General features: G+C 42.8%; 1 protein-coding gene across 1 annotated transcript in view; it reads left to right on the plus strand.

The window, feature by feature from the left end:
* Positions 1-26,968, plus strand: part of LOC103346374 (probable ATP-dependent RNA helicase DDX60) — an 85,778-nt gene that overhangs the window by 18,019 nt on the left and 40,791 nt on the right. The window contains 8 exon segments of the mRNA XM_070047171.1: positions 5,979-6,094; positions 8,945-9,111; positions 11,547-11,799; positions 12,810-12,973; positions 16,517-16,672; positions 17,775-17,924; positions 19,079-19,198; positions 20,081-20,176. Coding sequence (XP_069903272.1) covers positions 5,979-6,094; positions 8,945-9,111; positions 11,547-11,799; positions 12,810-12,973; positions 16,517-16,672; positions 17,775-17,924; positions 19,079-19,198; positions 20,081-20,176 — 1,222 coding nt within the window.

A 26,968-nucleotide genomic window follows, 5' to 3' on the forward strand; every position in this document is an offset into this window, starting at 1 on the left:
AGGAATAAGACTGATTATCCATAAAGTGAAAGTACACACTCAACAGGAAGCGCAGGTGTACCTGAGAGTGAGCTGCACCCAGCCAGGTTTGAGTTACCTCTTTTAGATGAACTTGAGAGATGGGAAGGATAGAATATTCTTAGGAGGTGTTATGTGGGGCAGGGTTTTCCAGGGGTAGGGGGAGAGTCAATATTTGGGCACCTCCCATTTACTTGCCTTTTTAGGAAGTCTTGGAAGAGTCTGGTGTCAGGCACGTGGAGGGAGTGAAGTGTCAGCAGTGATGTCATTGTAACTGGTTGTGGGTATGGTCAGCAGTCATAGGTTCCGGGCAGTTCTGTGGTGATTGTGATTTTGGTTACGTTAGCCGCAGCACAAAAGGGGAGGGATTTGGGGAGTAGGTGAGGTCCTGGGGGAGGGGCTGGTGGCGCCTGTGACAAGGTGATTCAGCAGAGAAGGTTGTTGGAGTTTTTTTAAAATTAATTTATTTATTTGAAAGGCAGAGTTACAGAGAGGCAGAGGCAGAGGGGAAGAGAGAGAGAGAGAGAGAGAGAGAGAGAGAGAGAGAGAGAGGTCTTCCATCTGCTGGTTCCCTCCCCTGATGGCTGCAATGGGTGGAATTGCACCAATCTGAAGCTAGAAGCCAGGAGTTTCTTCCAGGTCTCCCATGCGGGTACAGGGACCCAAGCTCTTGGGCCATCTTCCACTGCTTTCCCAGGCCACAGCAGAGAGCTGGATCAGAAGTGGGGCAGCTGGGACTGGAACCGGCACCCTTATGGGATGCCGGTGCTGCAGATGGTGGCTTTACCTGCTATGCCACAGCGCTGGCCAGGATTATTGGAGTTAACATGAAGTAAGGTTGTTCCACACCTTTATTTGCTAGAATTGTCAGTGTCACATTGGAGGCATAGGTTTCCGTGTTGTAGAGGTGGGGACGGTGTTCTTGAGACAGCAGTTAAGTGTATTAAAGGCCCGAGAGTAAGAGGATAATTGGTTGAAAAATTAGCCAAACTGAAGAGATAACAAAGGAAGCAGAAAAAATTCCAAATGTAAATGTGTATATGGCAGACAGAATAAAGCAAATCCTGTGAAAGTAGCAAATTACTTTGCAAATGGTATGTTTTAAAATATCTATATTTATAAAAAATCAAAGTCTCTCTGTACATAACACCACGCCATAAGTCAAATCTTGGTGGTCAGAAATCTAAATGTGAAAGACAACAGTCACATTTTCAGAAGACAATACAGGAAAATATCTTTATGGTGCCAGAGTAGAGACGTCATGGCCTTCAAAGACAGTATAAAACTCCAAGTCATTAGGAAAATAAGGATACATTTGACATTATAAAAATCAATAATAACAAAACAGATTTTGGAAGTCATTTAGAAGGTATATAAGCATCACAGGGTTAGCATAAAAGATTTAGGATAAAGATGTCCTAGAACTCATGAGAAAGACAGGAATGAGACAGTAGAGAAATAGGAATAGGGAGAAATAGGTCATTAATAGAGAAGCTAGTGGGGAATGGCCCGTAAAACTGTAAAAAGATATCTAAAGGTCCTTGTGCATCTAAGAAATGAAAATTAAAGCTACAGCGAGGCCCTATTCAACACTCTTCCTTTTGATAAAATTTATGACTAAGTAAGGCCAAAGGTCTGAGGCAGTGGGCACGCTGGTGGCAGAAACAGAACCAGTAAAAGCTACACAGGTTCAAGATGTGCTGTGTCCGCAATCTGCAGCTTCCCTGGAGAAACTCTGATGTTTGAGTGAGGTGAGTTTGCATCAGTGTCACTGCAGGATTGTTTATATAGATGCAACCCATCTGTAGAACAAGGAAAAGAATATTGTGGAACAGAATATAAACTAAAAAATATTTGTTGAGAGGCGGACACAGACACACAGAGAAAGAAACAGAGAGAGACTCTCTCTCTCTCTCACACACACACACACACACACACACACAGCTCTCCTCTATTGAGTCACTCCCCAGATGCCTGCAATAACTGGGTTTGGACTGGGCTGCTGCCCATCCAGTGTCTGCATTTACAGGAAGCCAGAGTCAGGAGCTGGAGCCAGGAATCGAATCCGGGGATTTCCAATGTGGGTGTTTTAACCGCTGGGCTAAATGCCTGCCCCAGTAGTGGGATATTCTTACAATGCAGTACTCCACAGTAAAAATAAATAACTGCATACACATACATATACACACAGCCATGCACACATCCACACGGGTGAATTTCCAAACCACACTGCTTATGTAGCTAAGTAAGTTAGAGAATGTTGTGACTCTCATATCATTTATGGGCACGCTACTTTTTTTTTTTTTTTGACAGGCAGAGTGGATAGTGAGAGAGACAGAGAGAAAGGTCTTTTCTTCCTTTTGCCATTGGTTCACCCTCCAATGGCTGCCATGGCTGGCGCGCTGCGGCCAGCGCACCGCGCTGATCCAAAGGCAGGAGCCAGGTGCTTCTCCTGGTCTCCCATGGGGTGCAGGGCCCAAGCACTTGGGCCATCCTCCACTGCCTTCCCGGGCCACAGCAGAGAGCTGGCCTGGAAGAGGGGCAACCGGGAAAGAACCCAGCGCCCTGACCGGACTGGAACCTGGTGTGCTGGCGCCGCTAGGTGGAGGATTAGCCTATTGAGCCGCGGCGCCGGCCAGGGGCACACTACTTGTAATGTATGCACATTTATATCGTGCATGGGCATGATATACATATAAGGAAGAAGCTGCTTCTTAGAAGAGAGAATGAGGGGTAGTCTTTGATGCAGCAGCTTAACTCACCACTTGGGATGCCTGCAATCAGAGTGCCTGGTTCAAGGGTCGGCCACTCCACTTCCAATCCTGCTTCCTGCTAATGTGCATCCTGGGAGACCGCAGATGATGGTTAAGGTCCATGAGTCCCTGCCACCCACTTGGGAGACCTGGATGGAGTTCTGGCTCCTTGCTTTGGCCTGGCCCAGCCCTGGCTGTGTGGGCATTTGAGGAGAAAACCAGTGGATAGAAGATTGTTTTCTATCTCTGTCTCTTGTCTCTGTCTCTCGCTCTCTGATTCTTTCAAGGCAAAAAAAAAAAAAAAAAAAAGACATAAACATAAAAAAAGAGAAGAATGGAATTTCTGAGAAATATATAGGGGGCTTCAAATATATCTACAGTGGTTTATTTTTTTCTTTCTTCATTTGACAGATAGGGTTAGACAATGAGAGAGAGAGACAGAGAGAAAGGTCTTCCTTCCGTTGTTTCTCTCCCCAAATGGCCGCTATGGCCAGAGCTGTGCCCGATCTGAAGCCAGGAGCCAGGTGCTTCCTCCTGGTCTCCCATGCGGGTGCAGGGGCCCAAACACTTGGGCCATCCTCCACTGCCTTCCTGCACCACAGCAGAGAGCTGGACTGGAAGAGGAGCAACTGAGACTAGAACCTGGCGCCCATATTGGATGCCGGTGCCACAGGTGGAGGATTAACCAAGTGAGCCACAGCGCCAACCCTTATTTTTTTTTAAATCAATGAAATCTGAAACAAACCTGGAAAAAAATTATCAGTTATCAAAATGAGTTGCCATCTCCTTGGTCAACCAATCTCATGACTTGAGGATGAACTGTCGCAAGTATCAAATTCTTAACTCCAGCTACCAGATAAGAATTGGCTGAAAATTCTGTGACTCATGTATTTTTTTTTTAAGATTTATTTATTTATTTGAATGGCAGAATTACAGAGAGGCAGAGGCAGAGAGAGAGAGAGAGAGAGAGGTCTTCCGTCCACTGGTTCACTCCCTAGATGGCTGCAAATGGCCAGAGCTGGGCTGATCTGACGCCAGGAGCCAGAAGCTTCTTCCGGGTCTCCCATGCAGGTGCAGGGGCCCAAACACTTGGGCCATCTTCCACTGCTTTCCCGGGCCACAGCAGAGAGATGGGTCAGAAGTGGAGCAGCTGGGTCTCGCACCGGCGCCATTATGGGATGCTGGCCCTGCAGGCGGCGGCTTTACCTGCTGCCCCATGGCACTGACCCCATGACTCGTATCTTGAATCTGCTCTCAGTTGCTGTCTCCTGGGCCCTGTAAACTCACTGTGTGCAATGCCAGCGCCCACTGTCTGACCTCACAGGCACCTGGAGGTCCCTCTGTGCGTCTCTATCATTCTCTCTTCTCTCTCCATGTTTTTCTCATCATCCTTGGCGATGTCCTTGACTTCCCTTTCTGTTTCTCATCTAATCTGGCAGCGAAATCTGTTCCTGCAAGATGCTTCCAGAGCCTGGCCTTCCTTGCTCACCCTGTAGCTGTGCAATCGGCCCCCCATCACCCCAAGTGATCTCTTCACAGTGGTGTCCAAACATGCACTGCGGGGAGAGATCAGTTTGTTTCTCCCTGCTCAAACCTGCTAAGGAGCCTGACTCCCTCAGATGGAAAGGACTCCAGGATCTGCTGCTCTGTCCTCTGTCTTACTCTCCCTGCCCCCTTAACCTCATTTGAGCCTAATCTGTCCCCCTCTGAGTACTCCTCCAGGCTGGCCTCCCGCTGTTTCTTGTACACAATTGCTCTCCCAGCTCACAGCCTTTCTATTTTTTTTTTAAGGTTTATTTTATTTATATGAAAGACAGAGTCACAGAGAGGTAGAGCAGAGAGAAAGAGAGGGAGGGAGGGAGAGAGAGGCCCTCCATCTGATGGTTCACCTCCAAAGGACTGCAACAGCCAGAGCTGAGTTGATGTGGAGGCAGGAGCCAGGAGCCTCCCACGGGTCTCCCATGCAGGCACAGGGGCCCAAGCACCCGGGCCATCCTCCACTGCTCTCCCAGGCCACAGCAGAGAGCTGGATCGGAAGTGGAGCAGCCAGGACTTGAACCGACCCCCATATGGGATGCTGGCACTGTGCCACTGCGTTGGCCCCCTCACAGCCTTTCTGCCTGTGTTTCTGTTGGTTGGCAATGTTCTGAGCCAGACAACTTTGTACCCTCTGCTCCTATAGCTTCTCAGCCAGGCATTCTTCACCACTCTGCTTAAAGTGGCACCTTCTCCTCCTCCTCCTCTGTCTCTCTGTGTGATTTTTAATCCGTATCATGCACCATCTACCACAGTGTGTATTTTACCTTTGCATTTCTTTATTGTCTGTAAGTCTCTGAATATATGAACTCTGTAAAGGGCTCAGTGTCTGGCCTAGTGTTTAACATGCTCCTGTGCTTCTAGGAGCACCTAGATGCACTTCCTGGCTCTGTTCCCGATTCTGGTGCCATGTTTCCGTGCACCCTGAAAGACAGCAGTGATGGTTCAGGTAGTTGAATTCCTGATACCCATGTGGGAGGCTGGATTAAATTCCTGGCTCCCAGCTTTAGCCCAGGCCAGCCCCAGCCAGTAGGGAGTAACCAGTGGTGGGTGCACTGTCTGTCTCTCTGCCTTTCAAATAAAACAAATAAATAAACACTTATTGAAGAGATTTTTATTCTATTTTGTACGCCGATATGTTCTTAGCATCCATAAGAGTTTCTGGCATATAATTAGGATTTAATGGATGTCTTATGAATGAATGCATGGTAGATTCATGGTTATCATTTATTCTCTAATATTTTCTCTATGTTTGAAATATTACACAAATACACATACATACACACAAATAAAAACGCTGCTTTTTTAAAAAAGATTTATTTATTTATTTGAAAGTTAGAGAGGGAGACACACACACACAGAGAAAGAGAGAGAGAAAGAGAGAGAGAGAGGTCTTCCTTCTGCTAATTCACCCCCCAAATGCCTGCAACACCAGGGGTTGGCCAGGTGGAAGCAAGGCGTTTGGAATCCAATCCAGGTCTCCCACAAGTATACTTGACCCATCATCAGCTGCCTTCCATTGTGGGTTAGCAGGAAATTGCAATCAGAATGGGAGCTGGGACACAAACCGAGGTGCCTGGGTATGGGATATAAGCATCTCAAGTGGGGTCTTAGTTGAACACTGACCTACACATGTGTTTTCTAAATTATACTCCCTCCCTCCCACCACAGTGATGACCCAGCTATCACCTGTCTTTCTAAGAAGAGAGAGTTTGATGAGCTCAAACATTGGCATTCCTCTCGACCTCTAAGTGATGATTTTGAAAGGACAAGAAACAGCGATAGTGGTGAGTATAATTCATACTAGGGAATGTTTCCAGCAGTTTCCTTGTTTAAACAAGCATCATGTGTAGAAGGGAAAAATTACTCATCTGGGGATAGTGACGTCTCACTTACAGTCTCCTCTCTCTCTACCACTGTATGCACTTCCAGTGGCTTGCAGATACAGAAATGGGCAAAAGCTAGTTTCTGTAGGATGAAAAATTCTCATAAATCCATTGAGGGGAAAAAAGTCATTGTGTGCAGCCAAGTCATTGTGTCTAGCTTTCTAATTTTCTTAGATTGTTACAATAGTTACTTTATATGTTATTGTTGAAATTCCTTTTGTTCTTTGCTGGTTTGCATAAAAATCCCCACTGTATTGTTTCACAGGACCTGGTGTTTATATTAATCAGGTACATAGTGTTGTAATTGCCAAAATTAATAATTGTATTTATTACTTGTTATAAAACATTGGTTCATAACTGTATTCATTAATAAAAAATATTTAAATCACCAAAGAATTATTTTGGGTGGTAAGACACCATGAACCAATATAGTTTGTAAACTTGTCTTCTTGGATTTCAAACTGGTGAGGAAAATGGATAGAGGTGTGTATACACAGATACATACAGAGAAAAAGACCAATGACGCATAAGTATGATTCCTCAGGGCGTGGACACTAGCGGCCTGACTGGTGCTGCCAATCTCTGGATGTATTCAGTGTCTGAATTCAGGCGTGCCCTGTCCCTGTCCTTGGCTCTGTGCTGGGCTCTGGACTTGGTCTTGTAGCACTCCTAGGGCAGAGGGAGAGGCGGGATGAGAGCAGCCATGAGAGAGGTCCTTACTGAAAATTCTAGGGAGTGGTACAGTTGGGAGCAAAAGGCAGGGAGGGAGGTGTCCAGGTGTCCGCCGGGAGGACTGGGGGCGACTCTAGCCACACCCGAACCATGAGGAGAGTCCTGCCGGAAGTGGAACAGGCTGTGACCGGAAGTGAGGCGGGCTGTGACCGGAAGTGGGAAGGGCTGGTGACCGAAGCAGCCCGAGAGCCCCAGTGACGTCAGACAAGTCGGTGAGGCGCTAGCGGTTTCGTCTTTCCCAGAACCAAAGAGCAAGGGGAGGCTGCTTAAACGTCTGCCCGGGTGAGCCCGGCGCTCAGGTACGTGTTTAAGGGGAAGGATTTTTGCTTCCACCTTCGTCGTGCGCTCCGTGGCTGGGTGGCCCGCTGGGGCCTTGAGCAGCTGGAACTGCGTTCCTGGCTTCTGGCATCTTCCATTCAGTTCTCGTAGAGTGGTCCCAGGAACGGCCTCAGAGCAGTCGGGGAGTTAGAGGGAGAACGGAGCTGTGGTTTGAACCGGATGTGCCCGCTTAATGCAGTGATGATGCTGAGGGCGTGGGGCTGCCTTCCGACGGTGGTTCTCAGCGGGGTTGGTTGCTGGGGCCCGGTTGGACCCCCGTTGCTCTGTAGCTTCCTGGCTCAGCTGCCCTGCAACCCTCCTCCACCTGAGCTCCGTTCCCTGCCTGGACCCTCAGCACGGCCTGAACCATGGGGCTGCCCAATGTGGGCGTGATGCAGAGTAATCCTTTTTTCTTCCTGAAGTTAGTTTTCTTTTTAAAGATTTATTTATGTATTTGAAAGGCAGAGTTGGAGCGAGGAGAGGCAGAGAGAGAGAGAGAGAGAGAGAGAGAGAGAGAGAGAGAGAGGGGTCTTCCGTCCGCTGGTTCACTCCCCAGGTGACTGCAGTGGCTGGAGCTGCACGGATCCGAAGCCGGGAGCCAGGAGCTTCTTCCAGGGCTCCCACGTGGGTGCAGGGGCCCCCTGAAGTTAGTTTTCTCAGGTATTTTGTTCTAATGATAAAAAGCTGGCGAAAACACCTGCTCAGGCCTCTGAATTTCTTCAGGACGTGGTATATGTAGTAGGTGTGGATGGGTGAGTTGCTGACACTCACCCTGAGGCCATGGGTGTTGCCAGCGACAAACGCCTTTGAGTTCAGCGCTGCCGCAGGCTTAGAGTGGTCTGGGAACTGGTGACATCTTGTTTCCAGAGTCCATTCTCTCCTAGAGCAAGAATCTGGCTGAGTGGTTGTAGCCAAATGTTTCTGGCCAAATTTGGGTATAGTTTTCAGAAACTCTGTTTCCGAGTTCATGCAGTGCTCATGTGCTTCGTTTTTGATCCTGTGTCCAGAGACAGCAACCATGTCCAAGAGCAGGTGTTTTCTTTTGTGGCTTTGATGTGCTGTAGGATAAGCAGGTCATATCTCACCCTCGACTTACTCTATGGGATGCACCCATAATGCTTAGTAGTTGTAATAAAATGAATAAGTAAATAACTGATGTGATTTTTAAAAAGATGTGTTTTATTTATTTGAAAGCAGAGTTACGGGTGGGGGGGATCTTCCATCTGCTGTTTTTTTCTGCGAATGGCCACAACGGCTGGGCTGGGGCAGGCCAAAGCCAGGAGCCTGCAACTCCACCAGGATCTCCCACATGGGTGGCAGGGGCCCAAGTACTTGGACTGTCTTCAGCTGCCTTCCCAGGTGTATTAGCAGGAAGCGGGATCAGAAGTGGAACTGCCAGGACTTGTACTGGTGCTCATATGGGATGCTGGTGTTGCAAGCAATGGATTAACTAACTCTGAGTCACAATGCCAGCCCCAATAACAGATGTTAATTTGGATCATCTCATGATATTTAAATATGGTTCAATAATTTTACTTTACATTTCCACATCTCAATCTCTATAATAGTAATAGCCTCTAATTAGAATATTATGAGTTTCTCAGGGGATTTGTCAAAGCCTTTCTCATGAATGCTCTAGGAGTGCAGCTTTTATATATCAACAGTAGAGTCATGATATTTTAATAACTTTATTTCCCTCAGCTAAATCCAAAGATGCCAAAGAAAGAAGAGATACACAGAAACTGTATCATTTTTATCATGTGTTTGGAAGGTCTTTGGTAGGAAGTAACAGATCAGTAAGGATTACAAAAGTGGGCTCGCTGCCATCTCCAGCAAATTCTTCCGGGCAGAAGAAAAGACAGCATCAGGTGCGTTCTTGGGCTAGCAGAGCTCATTGCTGTGGGGGGCTTGAGACTCTGCTCCCACCCTGTGAGACCTGCGTTAACTTTACTCAGCATGGCAACACTGGTAATCTCATGTTATTGGAGAAAAAAAATTATTTTGTTTAAAAAGTACTCCCAAGTACTAACCATGAATTATAACAGATAAAGGACCTTATTCTCCTTTTAGAACACTGGGAAAATGAAGGGAGGTGTAACGAAGAAAACAAAATCCTAATGGGACCATCATAGAATTGAGCACTGGGAATGCTTTGGTGAATTCCCTCAGTCACACTTCTCTCCAGTGTTATTAAACATCTTTTGCAACATAATTTTGTGGATGGATACTCCTCCATAATATGGCAATGTCGTGGTTTGTTTAGTTATTTCTTTGTTGGAATATAGAAAAACAAGTAAGGAAAAGAAAAAATCCACATTCTCACGTCCCACAAGTAACTGTATGACTATTTTGGCATACACCTGTGCAGTCCTATATTGTCTGTTGTTTTTTCTATATGTATTCCACATCTACTAATAGTATAGCTGACTTCTTTCTGTATCATTAAATATACAATAAATTCACAATAGTATGTTATTTCCCAAATTTTAAGCAACTTTAATAGAAAAATCCAGCACAGACACACACACAGCTAATTCAGGCTATTCAGAAAGGTACTTAAAGTGTGAAAAATAACTAACATTTTACCTTCTTCAAAGACCTGGTCCTATTAACTTTGGTGAACATCCTTCCAAATACTTCCAGTCTATACACACTTACTAACACGCACAGTTTTACAGTTTACATATGGCTTTATACTTTTTTTTCCCATTAAACAGTGTGCTTTCTAGAACTTTTTATTGCAATGAGTGAACAATAAACTTTCCCTTTTAATATTTGCATAATATTCCATGTTTATTTTTCTGTGTTTCCTTTTTAATCTTTAATATGTGTGCATTATTTTACTGTTATAACCCTGGTGCTCTTTTCTGTTTAACCACAGAGATACCCAGTATCATTCTGTGAGTGTGCCTGCTTTTTTGTTTAACATCATCTCAACAAGAGATTTTGATTGCAAATTCAAATACCAGTGATATGAGTATTAGTCTATTTGTGTTTCTTCCCCTGTGACTTTCTGTTTTATCTCCTTTACTATTTGCCATTGTTATTATTATTTTGCTTATTGACTGCTAAACCCTATGATGAGGGAACTTCAGAAAGTCCGTGGGAGAGTGGGCCTTTGGCACAGTACTAAAGTTGCTGCTTGGGATGCCTGCATCCCGTGTTGGAGTGCTTGGTTCAAGTTCTGGCTGCTCTGCTCCTCATCCAGCTTCCTGATAGCACACACCCTGGGAAGCAGCAGAGGATGACTCAAACACTGGGGTCCATGCCACTCAAATAGAAGACCCCAGCCCAGCCCAGCCCTGACTATTGTGGGCATTTGGGGAGTGGACCAGCAGATGGGAGATCTCTTTTCATCTTTCTATCTTTCTGCCTTTCAAATAAGGTTTGAATTAATAGATATTGAAGAGTTTATGTTCAAATAAAATTAGATAACTTTATATCAGTGCAAAAATTTTGAAATCCAAGCATTTTTAAAAAAATAATATACATTTTGGTGCATTTCTGAAGCCCCCTCTGTATTTGCTTAAAAATTTTTTCTTAGTGCTCATTTTTGGTGCTTTAGGAAGTGCAGTCGTCGGGCTGTTATCCTGTAGACCGTACTCTGCAAGCATACTTTCTCCTCTTGCGTAGGGTGTGCACTCCCCTGAGGAGCTGGTGTCATTTGCTAGTGCTCAGATTCTTAGATGGCCTGTATTTCCATACTGGGGGTGGAAGGCTGGGCTAAGTAAAGATGTGCCCTGGGAACTGGACAAGAGAGTTAGCCAGAGAATGGCCATGGTGGCATTTTCCATTGCAAGCAGTATTCCAGCTATTGCAATTTTAGGTCTGATTTTTATCTATTCATAACTGCTTTCATCATATCCTGTTCTCTTGGCTACCACTGCACAAGAGTTGTATTTGATTTCTATACAGTGCAATGTGTCACACCCCAGGGAGTTTTTGTAATTTTACCAGTTGGTCTGGTCATATAAAAGATACTTATCCTCATTGGACCTTTGTTGGGTGTTTCTTAGACTCAGCACAGATCTGGACTGCCTAAACACTGGCTTTCAGTATAATGGACTAAGGGGTTAGCAGCTGAGAAGATAGAGAAAAGGAATAGCCAATTACCATCTTTGTGTATAAAAAAAGATATTTACATTTAATTCTTTGCAACACCAAAGGTCCAATTTGATGTCCTTAAGTGCTCTGAATGCTAAACTAATAGTCCAAGATATTAAATATTTCCTTCCAAATATAAAAAGTATTAATCTGGAAACAATTGCTTTTATGTTTATTTAATTTTATTTCTATTTTTTAGAAGAAAAATGCAGAAAAACTTATTGAAGAAAATCAAAAGAGACAACTAGCTAAACTAGAGAAAAAGGAGGAAGAGAGATGGAATAATTTGTCTCTCTCTATTGAAAAAGAAATTAAAGAGAATCTTCACTCTGGAATCAAAAGACTAGAAGATTTTCTCCAGATATGTGCTGTTAAATCTGTAAAATTTATTGCAGAAATGGTTGGATTGGATGCCTGTTTCAAATTATGGAAAGAATGCTGTCTAAAACCAGGTATATAAGGACATCAATTCTAGAAGTTTCTTGAAATCAGAGATTAATAAGGACAGCAAAAGAGCTGGCATTGATTCTTCTGTGATTATGGAACTCTTGTGAAGTCTTAGAAGGATTTCCTCTTGTTGGATCCACAGTTGTTTGTGTGTGAAAGGCATTGGTGGAAAGAGTCAACTCAGAAGTCAATGCAGCAGACAGTTCTTCATAGCCAGCTATTGGCCAAATACCATACACACACACACACACACACAAAATTGTTAAATTCTCACAATTCTTTGGGATAGGCTTCCTATCTTGATATAATACGTAAAGCCCTAGGAGAACCAATTATGTGCCTGAATGTCAGTGACACAGCAACATTTTTAATGAAAAGTTTACTTCAATCTATATGCACAAATTGAATAAGTAATAAATTGGGATATAACCACAGTGTCATGGCTGAAGGCCCAAGAATGAGCAATTTTGATTGGAGATAAGATAAAAAATATTTATCTCTTAATTGTGGTCACAGAAAAGTAATTATTAGAAGAGTAATAAAAGAGTATAGAATGGTCATGTTCTTAGGAAATTATTGTATCATTTTATGTAGATTATTTTGTTTAATCTTGATAATAGCCATGTGAGGTGAGCCCTGTGGTTAATATCTCCCTTATACAGAGAAAGAAAACAAGGCTGAGAGAAGTAATTTGCCATGTTTCTATGTCAGAAAAGGCACGTTAAGTTTGCATTTCAGGTGTGTGATGAATTTTGTGAATATGTGCCCTGTAGTTTTTGTCAAAGCAGGCTTCCTGTTTTTCGCTTGCTAAGTCTAGCAGCACTTTTAGAATCTAGGAGCCCACACTTTTAATTGTCATGCAGAACTGGGAGTTGTGAGTTCTTTGATTATTGTGAGTGGTTCATGTGAATATGCTTTCTTTAAAATCTTAAAATTAAGTCAGCGCTGGGGTAGAGTGTGGGTTGTTATCACTCTCTTGCTTCACTTAGGTCGTGCAATTATTTTACTTCAACAGAAGCAGAATCCAAAGATATAAATGTGGTAATTCAGATGATGAAGAGGATTCACATACTGCACGAGAAATACTCAGAATTGTTACAGAATACACACAGGCAAAAATTAGCCAAATATCTAAAATATATCGGGTTTGACAACTTGGCACACACGTTATGTCCTCAGGTAAATGCCATGGAAGATACTACTTGACATTCGTGTGAGTGTGTATGTATGTGTGTGTCTGTGAAATATTTTATGGGATATATTGAGAATCAATACCTGTCACCAGAACTGTATATTCTGAATATATTGAGAATCAGTATACATTAGATTAAGCTAATAGTTCACAGTTAACCATGCATTATACTGTATAGACACAGGTCTAATGTTTAAGACTGTGTATTTTTCTAGGATTCATATTTATCCACACAGCCGACTTCCCATCTTACCCAGGACGCCAGGGCTATACACATCGGGTCCCTAGTTACCTCTGCTACTAGTTCCAACAGATTCTGTTGAGTACAGAGAACTACGTTTGCTGCGGAGTTTTGCGGCAGCTGTTTTCGGTAGTTCATCCCCTCAGCTCATAGCCGGGCTGCTGCTTTTCCCTGTGCCTGTGCCAGATGAATGCAACGCTGTGGCGAGTCTTCACTGGAGACCATCCAGTATTGTGTAGCCTTTCTTCCACTCTTCTCCCTACCCAGGAAGCCACTAAGACATGTCCTTATTTCTCTCCTTTTTTTTAATTTTAATGTATACAAATTTTGTGTATTTCATATATACGGATTAGGAACATGGTGATACTATACCCTCCTTCCCACCCATGCTCCAACTGTTCTTCCTCCTCCCTCTCCTGTTCCCACTCTCAACTTTTACAATGATGTATTTTCAGTTTACTTGAAACTCCTAAGATTAACCCTGCTACACTAAATAGTTCAACAAATAGTATGAAAGAAAAAAAAAAAAAACCACTGTCCCTTAATAGTAGAGACAAGGGCTATAAACAGTCATCAAATCTCAAAATGTCAATTTAATTCCAATACATTACATTTTAAGTACTCTGTTAGTTACTACAGATCAGGAAAAACATATGGTATCTGTCTTTTTGGGACTGGCTTACTTCACCAAGTATAATGGTTTCCAGTTGCATCCATTTTGTTGCAAAAGTCAAGATTTCATTTTTTTTTTTTATCACTGAGTGGTACTCCATAGTGTATATAAACCATAATTTCTTTATCTAGTCATCAGTTGTTGGACATCTGGGTTGATTCTGTATCTTGGCTATTGTGAATTGAGCTGCAAAGAACTGGGGTTACAGATAACTCTTACACATATGTCATTGTCTGAATTTTTTTGTTTGTATTTTATTCATATGTTCATTGTTTCAAAAATTTGTGTGCAAATTTCATAGAAGTGGAACACTTTTTGGTCATGGTTCTTGTCATGCCTTATCTTTAGTTAACTTTTAGAAGAGAATAAATCTTCCATACACTGATTCACTCCCATAGTGGTTGTAATAGCTAGGCCTGGGCTAAGGTGAAGCCAGGAGCCAGGAACTCTATTCTGGTTTCCAATGTGGATCACAGATCCCTAAATACTTAGATCATCTTATGCTGCTTTCCCAGGTGCATTAGCAGAAAGATGGGACTGGAATATGGATGTTGACCTTGCAGGTGGAAGATTAACCCCTTGAGCCACAATGCTGGCCCCAGAGAAAAATTGTAGGTCAAAATATCTCTTCAAGGGGCCAGTGCTGTGGTATAGAGGGTTAAGCCACCACCTGCAGTGCCAGCATCCCATACGGGTGCTGGTTCAAGACCCAGCTGCTCCACTTCCAATCCAGCTCTCTGCTATGGCCTGGGAAAGCAATGGAAGATGGCCCAAGCTCCTGGGTCCTGGCTTCGGATAAGCACAGCTCTAGCCATGGTGCCCAGTTGGGGAGTGAACCAGCAGATGGAACACCTCTCTCTCTCTCTCTCTACTTCTGCCTTTCTCTCTCTGTAAGTCTGCCTTTCAACTAAATAAATTTTTTAAAAAAATCTCTTCAAGTAATGCCTTTAAAATAGTGTTTTTAGAAATTATGAAGACATGCTTGGGGTACTGCATGGTCTTAGAGTGGAGATATTTCTGTAAGTAGAGAAATATAAGGGATGTGGGGAGAGATAGCAGCTCAGGGTGAGAAGCCAAAAAGAGGAGATATAGGTAGCTCTCCACTTCCTGTGCCAAATCTCCCCATTTTAGGCTTTCTGACTTTCCTTAGGCTTCACTGGGACCCCCGTCTTTGCTAGGTTAGCCTTGCTGGGAATCTCAGCAGGGCCTGTGGCCCCTTCCTTGGTGTATCTCGCTCTGCTCATCTCAGGAATACTTTCAACCAGTCTTTGGTGATTCTGTAGATTCACTAAGAGTCTGAGGTCAGGTTTCCTATCATGCAAACATGGAAGGAGCCCTACATCTCTGTTCCCCAAGTGCCACAGACAAAATTTAACTATCCCATCTAATAAGCCTTCTATCAGGAAGACTGACATATTTAAGAAGGCCTTTGAAGCCATGAGGATAGAGAAACTAATTTCATTGGAAAGAATTATCTTAATGCAGGATGTGAACATCAAGAGTGGAAATTATGAGTCTTCACACAAATCCCTTCCTTTGGTTATTCTATGCCTACCTTATGTTGCACAGGTATAGGGTTTGTCTGAAGGGAGGAGAGCTGTTCCTCACTCCTTTAAGAGACTTGGAGACCTATAAGCTCTAGGAAAGCAACTCTCTCTCTAAAAAAATAAAACAAGAAAACCTTGATGGTGATGATCAGAACGGGAATCTAGCTATTTCCAACAGCTGTAGATTTGAAATAGGATATTTGCTTAAACATTGCATGACCAAAACTGCTATTACTTTTTAATTTCTTAAATGAGAAAGTAAATAAATTTTAAAAAGCTTGTTTTTAAACATTTTCCATTAATATTTTTGGCAATTTTTAAATGAAGTCTTCTCTGCGCCAAGCCATCATTGTGTCCAAACATGTCTTGGTGTTGATTGACAGTGAGAGCACTTTGGCACAGAAGTTTATGTTTTCCATGCATGGCTAATATGATCATAATCCAGTTTTGTCAGAACTCTGAGAATGGAGGCTCAGCCAAGCACGTGAATTTCCTGTGATGTTGAGGCCCTGTAGTAAGAGCTGTTGACCCATTGGGTGGAATTCTCTGAGTAAAATAGTTTGACTTGTAAGATGATAGGTATTTGTTATATAGATCTTTACAGAGATATTTATTTTTACCAAAGATGCCTTTTTAAGGTCAGAAAAAATTCCTTAAAGGAAATACAGTTTTAGTGTGTGTGAGTGTGTGTGTGTGTGTGTAATAATTGTGGAACAGTTATCAAAGATTTTACTAATTTGTAACAAAAGATCAATTTCATATTGTCTTTTACTTATATGCCATGGAAAATGATCTTGCCATAAAAATGATATTTAAAAAATTATACTGAATATAGCCTCAATGTTCCCTGTGCTATTGTAATGATATATTAAGTTGAGTGGCACTTTTACCCTCTGGTAACTCCAAAATTGGGTTATCCAGTTTTAAGATTTGCAGCTTATTGAAAGAACATGAAAAAATAATCTCACTGAGGCAAAGCAAACTACAACAGGATTGGGAATAATTCCTGCATGCCCAGGTTAGGAATTGTAAAGTCGTACAGAGGTCTAATGCACCATACTTATTTTAGGGGAAGGAGTCAGGTGCTGGGAAGGATATTTCTAAATACTCAGTTCACATGGGAGCCGCTCGGTTTCAGTTAACGCACATGGGCCCTTACTTGTTCCGAGAAGAAAGAAGTGATCCAGATCCCCGGGTGCATCATTTTATACCGGACACGTGGCAGGTATTTCTCTAAAAGATCTGTCGTATGGAAAGGCAAAGACGCTTTGGTGAAACTGTGTGTTCAGACCTCATTGTGTGCGACAAATTTTGAAAATGCCTGTTCTAGAAAGCGACTTAATGACAAGAAAAGTAAATCATGTCTTGGCCCAAGAGATAAAGCAATGCAGTGACGAGTCAGTTGAGTGACAGATACACTGGTTCTCTTAAATGGAGTGTGGGAAGCATGCATTGAGAAGCAGCAGTTTGACCTGGTTGTGAAGCCATTGGTCAGGACGCCGCGTCCCAAACCATAGTGCTTGGGTGTCACATGCAGCTCCTGACTCCAGCTCTTGCTAATGCACGCTAGGAGGCGGCAGTGAAAGCTCAAGTGATTGGGATCCTGCCATTCACAGGGGAGACCTGGATTGAGTTCCCAGTTTCTAGGCATTTGGGGAGTGAACCAGCAGATGGGACCTGTCTTTGTCTATCTGTGTCTTTGCCCCTCAAATAAAAACAAAAGCAAAAACAAAACAAACAAGAACCCAACTATACACTCCAATTCTGTGCAGCCACTTAATTCACATAACAAAATAGGTGCCTGATGTATATTTGGCAAAATATACTGTTTTTTTTTTTTTTTAAAGTAGTGTTGCTTTTGGGTTGTCCAATTGTTCAACCACAGTCACTCATAATACATCATGATATGTCACGGATCCTATTATGTATTTGCATACATTTTTTGAAAAACTTCTTTTCTACACCTTAATCATTCACTGACCATAATTAATGAAACATGGAAATGAAAAGAGCAACAGGTTTTGGTAATTCCGTCTCAGCATGAGGTTTCCCTAATCTGAACTAAAAAGAACTCCAAGAGCCAGGCTACAGACCCGTGGCACTGTCCTCTGCTGTATTAGAGGGTTTTTAAATCTAAGTTTAAGTAAGGACTTTCCTGTCTCCAGTGATTTGGGTTATTTGCACATAGCCGGAAGTGGTGATTCCTGCCATCTTGAGCACTAGCAGGTCTCAGAACTGTAAACACTAGTCTAAGAGCTAGTTGAAGCCAACTTAAAAATGACAGTGAAGATGCATTTTCCAATGAAAGGTGATTTTTTTTCCCTCAGAGGGAACTCCTGGATGTCGTAGATAACAATGAGTCGGCTGTGATTGTTGCTCCAACCTCATCAGGGAAAACCTACGCCTCCTACTACTGCATGGGGAAAGTCCTGCGGGAGAGCGATGACGGAGTGGCCGTGTACGTTGCGCCCACAAAGGTATCGTGCCCTGTGACCCTGCGCTGTTCTAGGGGTGTTCCTCTGCCGTAGCCGTGTGTCCCACCTGGTAGTGCCCAGCCTCCAGTGTCACACAGTCGTGGGCTTGGTGCTCATGTGCTGTGTGACCTTGGCCAGTTTCCTGGCATGTTTTCCACCTGCAAGGAGACACGGCACCGCTTACTTTATGCTGTTGTTCCGAGCGTGACCTGAGATGAGGCACACCAGGCATCCAGTGTACTGTCTGGGCATGAATAATGATTGGGTAAATGTGCCATTCACAAGCATTTGTTTATTAGTGTTCTCTCATAAATCTCCCTAGGGCCAGCACTTGTGAAAAGACAGGGCTGGACACTTCTGAGAGTCTTGCCAATGGGAATGATTTGGTGTTGGTGCCAGGCTTGTGTACTTAAGAGAGGACAGACAAGTTCGAGAGAGAGAGAGAGAGAGAGAGAGGGAGGGGGGGGGAGAGAGAGAGAGAGAAAGAGAGGCAGGCTCTTCTCCCCTCAGTTTTACCAGCTCTGGGGTTGGGCAGGTGCCTGATGGAAGAGCCCTGGATTCTTACAGGGGCCGTGGGTTTCTTCCTTTGCAGCAGCCTGGGTGAAGTAGAGTTAAAGGGCTCTTGCGAAATAAATATTCTTTTTCTCTCAAAAGGGGTTTTGGGATACACTCCTTCCTCTCACTTTCCCTAGCAAAATACTTAATTCCCAGGCTTACAGCTGCACTGCGAGGAGCCAGTGTGGGGAGGGGCCCTGCGTCCCACGAGCCACATCCTTCACTGATGAGGACGCGGGAGCTTAGTGAGCTTCAGTGCTGCGCCCATTACTGTACAGCGTTGTAAAATACAGGCGCCATCTAATATTACCTGTATCAGCACATATTACACTGACGGGACGAGGAACCACTGTTTGTGTTTTTGTTGCTGGCCATCCCATCAACAGGCACTGCATTGTATTATATAACATTTAGAAAACTTAAATGGAATTGGTGGAAGGATTTGCTGTGAGGTGTTGCCTTATTAGGGCAGAATTGTTACCAGTTCGGTACTGCATTGTTGCGTATCAGTGGTTCCAGACGTGGGTTTGCTTGAACCAGTGTTTTGCAGCATTGTTGATAGTTTACTGAGTAGCTGCTCACTCTGTCTTTTGTGACTCCAGGCTCTGGTTAACCAGGTGGTGGGAACTGTCTACAATTTGTTTACTAAAGCACTGCCGAAAGGCTCAGTGGTGTGTGGAGTTTTCACAAGGGATTACCGCCACGACACCTTGAACTGTCAGGTATGTCACAGCTGTCCGCATGATGAGTCGTAGTGTGAATGTGGCACTCTGGGAGACACGTAGGGTTTTAATGGGGTAACATGAAACCCACAGCTACCCTGATAGATGTATTTATATTGGGCTAGATGGTTTGTATAATTTTTCTTATCTAAGAATTTGATCACTGATGATATTTTAATTCAATATTAATTATTAAATGTTTACATTACATAAATGTTACGTAAAGAGAATGCATTACTTTTCTGAAATTTTAGCCTGAGGAAGCAACTTCCTCTTTAGTAGAGATGGTTTCAGGACATGGTTACTTTTGTATTCCCAGAATACTGTGCCAGAGAATATTTCTTTTTTTTTTTTTAAAGATTTATTTATTTATTTGAAAGAGTTCTACAGAGAGAGGAGAGGCAGAGAGAGAGAGAGGTCTTCCATCTGCTGGTTCGCTCCCCAACTGACCGTAATGGCTGGAGCTGTGCTGATCCGAAGCCAGGAGCCAGGAGCTTCTTCCTGGTCTCCCACATGGGTACAGGGGCCCAAGCACTTGGGCCATCCTCTACTGCTTCCTCAAGCCATAGCAGAGAGCTGACTCGGAAGTGGAGCAGCCGAGACTGGAACTGGTGCCCATATGGGATGCTGGCACTGCAGGCAGCGGCTTTACCTGCTACATCACAGCACCAGCCCCAAGAGAATGTTTCTTAATGAAACAAACTTAACTGCTTTTGAGTGTATCAGTGGCAGCATATGTGGGGATCAGTTGTACATATTCATTTTACTTTTACATTAATGAAATATTTTTTTGAACATGGAAATGTCAAGATGGATATAGTGTGTCATAAAATTTCTTATTAATGTTTGGAAATTAAAACAGCTTTTTTTTAAAAAAAACAGATATTAGTAACAGTGCCTCAGTGTTTGGAAATACTCTTGCTATCACCTCATTATCAGAAATGGACAGAAAGAATGCGCTATGTCATATTTGATGAGGTATGTGCTTTTTATTCCTTTTATCTCAACAGAATATTTTATGTCAACCAAGACCACATGTACCATATGTACTTTAATAAAGATGGCATTCATATGGTTAGTTACTAAAATAAATATAAGTTGTTTATAGAAGGGTTTACCAATAAGTTCTGGGAGAGTTGTTTCCTGTTAACACTGCTTTTGCTGTATCCCACAAATTTTGGTATGTTGTATTGTTGTCTTCATTTGTTTCCAGAAATTTTCTGATTTCTCTTTTGATTTCTTCTATGACCCACTGTGCATTCAGGAACATGTTGTTCATTCTCCATGTGTTTTCATATAATGTAGAGATTCTTGAGTTGTTGATTTTCAGTTTCCTTGCATTGTGGTCCGAGAAGATGCATGACATGATTTGATTTGCTTGAATTTGCTTAGACTTGCTTTATGGCCTAGTATGTGGTCAATCCTATAGAAAGTTCCATGTACCAAATAGAATAAGATGTACTCTGTGGCTCTAGGGTGGAAGGCTCTATAGATAGCTAATAGGTCTATTTTGTCTATGGTATTGATTAACTCTGTTATTTCTTTTTTGATATTCTGCCTCATTGATCTGTCCATTGCTGAAAGTGGGGTATTGAAGTCCCCCATTACTATTGTATTTGAATCTATATCTCCCTTTACATTTCTTTTAAATAACCAGGTGCCCTGTTATTATGTGCATATACATTTATAATAGTCACATCTTCCTGTTGAATTGATCCTTTAATCATTGTATAGTGCCCTTCTTTATCTCTTTTAATAGTTTTTGTGTTAAAGTTTATTTTGTCTGATTTAGGATGGCCACACCAGCTCTTTTTTGGTTTCTGTTAGCATGGAATATCTTGTTTCATCCTTTCACTTTCAGTCTGCATGCATCTTTGTTGGAAAGATATGTTTCTTGTAGGCAGCAAATAGATGGATTTTCTTTTTTAATCCATTCAGCTAGTCTGTGTCTTTTAACTGGTGAGTTCAGGCCATTTACATTCACCATACGTATTGTTAAGTGCCGACTTTGCCCTGCCATGTTTCTGTAAATAGTTCTGTTTTTGAATTTTGTTTGTACTTTTGCTGGGTCATTTTCTGCATTCAACTACTTTTGTAGGGATGTTCTTGTTTCTGTGTTTTTGTGTGTAGCACATCCTTGAACATCTTTTTAGGGCTGTGCAGGTAGTTAGAAATTCTTTCAATTTCTGTTTGTTGTGGAAGATCCTTATTTTTCCTTCATTCATAAATGAGAGCTTTGCAGGGTACAGTATTCTGGGTTGACAATTTTTTTCCCTTAGGACTTGGAGTATGTCTTCCATTCTCTCCTTGTCTTTAGGGTTTGTGATGAGAAGTTGGAAGTGAATCTAATTGAGTTTTCTGAGTGTGATTTGTCTTTCTCTCCTGCAGGTTTTAAGATCTTTTCTTTATGCGTTATGGAGGAGAGCTATGCTACAATGTGTCAAGGTGCAGATCTTTTCTCTTCCTGTCTTTTGGGAATTCTGTGTACTTCCTGTACTTGGATGTCTCTTTCTCCAGATTGCTTTCTCCAGATTGCTCCAGTTTTCTGTTATTATTGCATTAAGAAGGCCTTCTAATTCTTTCTCTCCATGCCTTCTGGCAGTCTAGGATCTGTGTGTTGGGTCGTTTGATAGAATCTTGTAGATCTCCTACCATGTTTTTCAGTTTCCTAATTTCTTCTTCTTGTGTTTGGTCTGACCTTATTATTTCCAGAAAATTGTCTTCTAGTCTGATATTCTTTTTTCTGTCTCACTTATTCTATTGTTAAGGCTTTCCACTGCATTTTTTATTTGAACTATGGAATTCTTCATTTCTAGTATTTCATTCTGACTTCTCTTTTTTTTAACTTTTATTTAATAAATATAAATTTCCAAAGTACAGCTTTTGGATTACAGTGCCCCCCCGTAACTTCCCTCCCACCTGCAACCCTCCCATTTCCAGCTCCCTCTCCCATTCCATTCACATCAAGGTTCATTTTCAATTATCATTATATACAGAAGATCAATTTAGTATATATTAAGTAAAGATTTCAACAGTTTGCACCCACACAGAAACACAAAGTGTAAAGTACTGTTTGAGTACTAGTTATAGCATTAATTTGCATAGTATAACACATTAAGGACAGAGATCCTACATGGGGAGTAAGTGCACAATGACTCCTGTTGTTGACTTAACAATTGACACTCTTGTTTATGGCATCAGTAATCACCCTAGGCTCTTATCATGGGTTGCCAAGGCTATGGAAGCCTTTTGAGTTCACCAACTCCAATCTTATTTAGACAAGGTCATACTGACTTCTCTTTAATATCTCAATTTCTTGGGAACATGTTTCATTTAGATTGTGAGTTTATTTCTGATTGCTTCTAAGTAATCTGATGATTAATTTTCTGAATTCCATTTCTGGCATAACCTCAGCCTCTTCTCCAGCTTCTATTATTGAAGAGTTGTAGTGTTCCTTTGGGAGGGACTCATACTGTCTTTCTTATCCTTATTAAGGTTTTTTCCTTTGTTTTTTTGGCATTTCCGGTTGCTTTTCTCTTAAATATGTGTCTTGGTGCTTGTGGTGATGTTACTGTGAATGGCAGAGTTCTTGTCTTTGCAAGAAAGAATTCAGGCGTGAGACAGAGTAGTAGAAGAGTAAAATAGCAAAGTTTATTAGGGAAGGGACATTCGTAAGAACGGATGGGCACCTCTCCAGATAGGACCTGAGAGAGAGTGCGCAGTCACTCGGACTGGGGCGGGCGGGGGTGGGGGGGACGAGGTTACATGGTTGAATGGAGAGATTACACCTGGCCAGGCAGGCAGGCAGCTCAGCAGAGAGGCAGAGCGCACCGTCCGGTGGAGGCTGGGGGTTTTTAAGGAGATGAGTATTTGTCTTCACACATCTCCTGAAACAAAGGATTTTATGGATGCAAATAGTAAGAAGCTCCTATCTGGGTTTTCCTCTGAAGGTATCAGACAGGAGGAAGCCTAGCTGGCACCATCCTAACCCAGGATCTGGAGCAGGGTATTTTAAATTCAGATACTGGGCTGCGATTGTGGAAGATTGTCAGGCAGAAGGGGCAGGGACCCCACCTGGCAGATTATGGGGTAGGAAGGGGCAGTGCAGGATGTGAACACTGGGCTGCCCCTGAAACGTTATTGGGATGACTTTGAGATGCAGATGCATATGCTGGACATAGACGTCTTCTCTTTAAGCCTTTATGTCATACACACATAAGCTCATATCTGACTTCCTACCTAACAGTGAGATTTCCCACTGCTATGAGCTGCTATGTGTCTGTGCGTTGCAAATGGAAGCACGCAGGGCCGCCTCCAGGAGTCGTCCTGTTCACTTCTTGATCTTGATGGGGCAGGTACGAGAGCTCTGATGCACTAAGCCCTGCCTTTTGGGGTTGGGCTTGCTTCTCGCTTGTGCATGGAACCAGCTCGAGATTTCGATATTTAGTACTTCTCCTTGTTGTACAGCTTGCTGCTGGTGGTGGGGAAATTACTCTGGAATGTTGTGATCCTATTTCTGGGGTCTTGTGAAGTGGCCCCCCCAATTGACGGACATGAGCATGAGCAGCAAAGCAGTAGCCCCCTGCTTACATTTGAAGATGTAAACAAATAATATGGCTTCTCCCAGCAGGCTGCAGGTCTGATTGTGGGGAGGGGGAGACATGGATGGTAGGAGGTGCCCAACCTCTCCATTTGTTCCCCTGTTCTTCCAGCTTGGAACTTCAAACACAGTTCACCAGGCTCCCCCGCCCACTTCTACCCACAGCTCCGTGGACTTGAGACCTCGTGTCTCGCCTGGTCTGCCGGGGGTGGGGGTGGTGTCAGTCTCGAGGTTCGGTTTCTCCACTGCTCTTCCACCACTTTTTGCTCCCTCAGTGTGGGCCTGCTCAGTCTCTGTTGGACTCCTGGGCTTCTCTGCATGAAATTCTCATGGCTCTGTCACTGCTGGCTTATATACCCCTTCCTTATTAGCTATTTTGCCCTGTGAGACTGGTCCTGTTGCCTTGGTCTGACCTCCCTCCACCCCATTACTATTGTATTTGAGTCCTATCTCCCTTTAGATCCATTAACATTTCTTTAAATAACCAGGTGACCTGTAACTAGGTGCATGTACGTTTACAATAGTCACTTCTTCCTGTTGAATTGATCCCTTAATCATTACATGGTGCCCTTCTTTGTCTTTTTCAGCAGTTTTCAAGTTGAAGTTTATTTTGTCTGATATTAGGATCGTATACCAGTTCTTTTTGGTTTCTGTTGGCATGGAGTATCTTTTTCCATCCTTTCACTTTCAGTCTGTTTGTATCTTTGTTGATGAGAGGTGTTTCTTGTAGGCAGCAAATAGATGAGTCTTGTTTTTTAATCCATTCAGCCAGTCTGGTTTTTACTGGAGAGGTGAAGCCATTTACATTCAACATGACTATTGATAAGTAACAACTTGGCTCTGCCATTTTCCCATAATATTCCCATTGTTTACTTTGAATTTCTTTTGTACTTTTACTGGGGGATTTTCTGCCTTTACATTCTTTCATAATGATGGCTATCTCTCTGTGTTTCTGTGTGTAGCACATCCTTAAGGGGGAAGAGAGAGAGAGAGAGAGAGAGAGAGCGAGCGAGAGCGCGATATCTTCCATGTACTGGTTCACTCCCCAAATGGTCACAACAGCCAGGGCTGGGTCAGGCCAAAGCCAGAAGCTAGGAACTCCATCTGGGTCTCCCACTTGAGTGGCAGGGGCCCAAACACTTGGGACATCTTCTGCTACCTTTCCCAGGTGCATTAGCAGGGAACTGGACCAGAAATGAAGCAGCTGGGACTCAAACAGGGGCTCATTGGGATGCTGGACCGGCTGTGCCACAATGCCAGCCCCTCCACAAATAACTTTTTCATAGCATACATTTTCTGTGAACTTTTTGAAGACCCTTGATACACTTCTGAAAAGTAAGTCAAGTGAAATACAAGTTGATGTCACACTGAGAGGCAGGCGTTTGCCCAGATCCCATGTTGAAGAGCCTGGGTTCCATTCCCAACTCAGACTCTCGACTCCAGCTGCTTGTGAATGTGCACCCAGGGAGGCAGCAGGTGATACCTCAAGTAATTGGGCTCCTATCATGCATGTGGGAGACCCAGGTGAGTTCCCAGCTCCTGGCTTTGGCTTGGCCCAGGACATTGTGGATATTTGGGGAGTGAGTCAGTAGGTACAGTCTTTGTCCCTTTCTGCCTTTCTCTCTGTTTTTCTTCTCAAATAAAGAACTAAATTAATTGAAAGTAACCTCACATTGAGTCTTACCCATCACAGTGTTGACAATTAGAGTGTCAGGTGTTGCAGAGGAGGAGGAGCAATGGGAAGGCACGGACATTGTGCTGCTTTGGAAATTGTCTCAACAAAACTAGTGATGGTGACAGTACTTCAGGAACAAGGAATTCCACTTGTATATATTCTGAAATAGAAAAACAGGAGTCACGTTTTCAAGAGTAAGACTGAATCAGGCTAGGATACCTGTACAAAATGTTCATAGTCGCATCATTGGTGGTGTTATCAAACTATAAACAACTGAAATGTCCTCCAGAGTAGAAAAAAATAGAAGGTGGCACAGGCATTTGATAAAATACATAGAGTGAGGAAAGTCAATGAAGTGCAGATTAATTTTTTTTTTTAAATTTTTTGCCAGGCAGAGTTAGACAGAGAGAGAGAAAGAGAGGTCTTCCTTCCATTGATTCACCCCCCAAATGGCCGCTACGGCTGGTGCTGTGCCAACCCGAAGCCAGGAGCTGGGTACTTCCTCCGGGTCTCCCATGTGGGTGTAGGGACCCAAGCACTTGGGCCATCCTCCATTGCCCTCCTGGGCCACAGCAGAGAGCTGGACTGGAAGAGGAGCAACTGGGACTAGAACCCAGGGTGCCAGTGCTGCAGGCGGAGGATTAGCCAAGTGAGCCACGTGCCGGCTGAAATGCAGATTAATTTAAAAATCATGTTGGGCAAAGGAAGTTAGATACAAAGAACACAAGTTAAATAATTCCAGTTATACAATGTTTTAAATGGGCAAAATAAATTTCTATGCTTTATATATAAACATACAAGTACATATATACACATGGACATGTGAAGAAGTAGAATGACCAATGGAATCATAACTTTTTCAAAAATTGATATAGTAACTTCCAAAGAGGGAAGCTGTTATAATCTGGACTTCTGAAATGCTAGAGGCATTATTTATCTTGATTTACAGGTGCAGTGACAATGACATTTGGTTTACTTCATTTCCATGGATAATACTTTGTGATCTGAAAAATCAAGCTTTATGTAATTTATTGAATCTTATGTTTCACAACAAAATAAAGGTTAGGAAAAGAATACAAGCATTGTGTTAATTAATAATTAAGTATATTGTAACATGCATTGCTATACAAAATATAATTGGCATCATTATTTTAATGTTTACTGTGATTGGCATATATTCTAAATAATTTCTAGGAAATTGTATTTCCTCTTTATAAAATGCCTTTGAAGATAGATACTGTTATCTATCAAGACTGTTTAAAGGTGTTGAGATTAGTGATGCATAAGCAAATGTGGGTTTGTATCAAGATTTATCTTAGTATCTGTTTAAGACAATCTCTGTCATTCAACCAGTGTTTCTTTTGTAAATAACACTTAACATGTGTCCTTTTGTTCATGGTGTGCTTGATGCGCTTTCACTACCACGGCAGGCAATAGTATTTGCTTATGGGTCAATCGTCACAATGTGTTACAGAGCAAGTCATTCCTAAATACA

This window comes from Oryctolagus cuniculus, chromosome 8 (genome assembly GCF_964237555.1).
Source record: "Oryctolagus cuniculus chromosome 8, mOryCun1.1, whole genome shotgun sequence".
Taxonomy (NCBI): Eukaryota; Metazoa; Chordata; class Mammalia; order Lagomorpha; family Leporidae; genus Oryctolagus; species Oryctolagus cuniculus.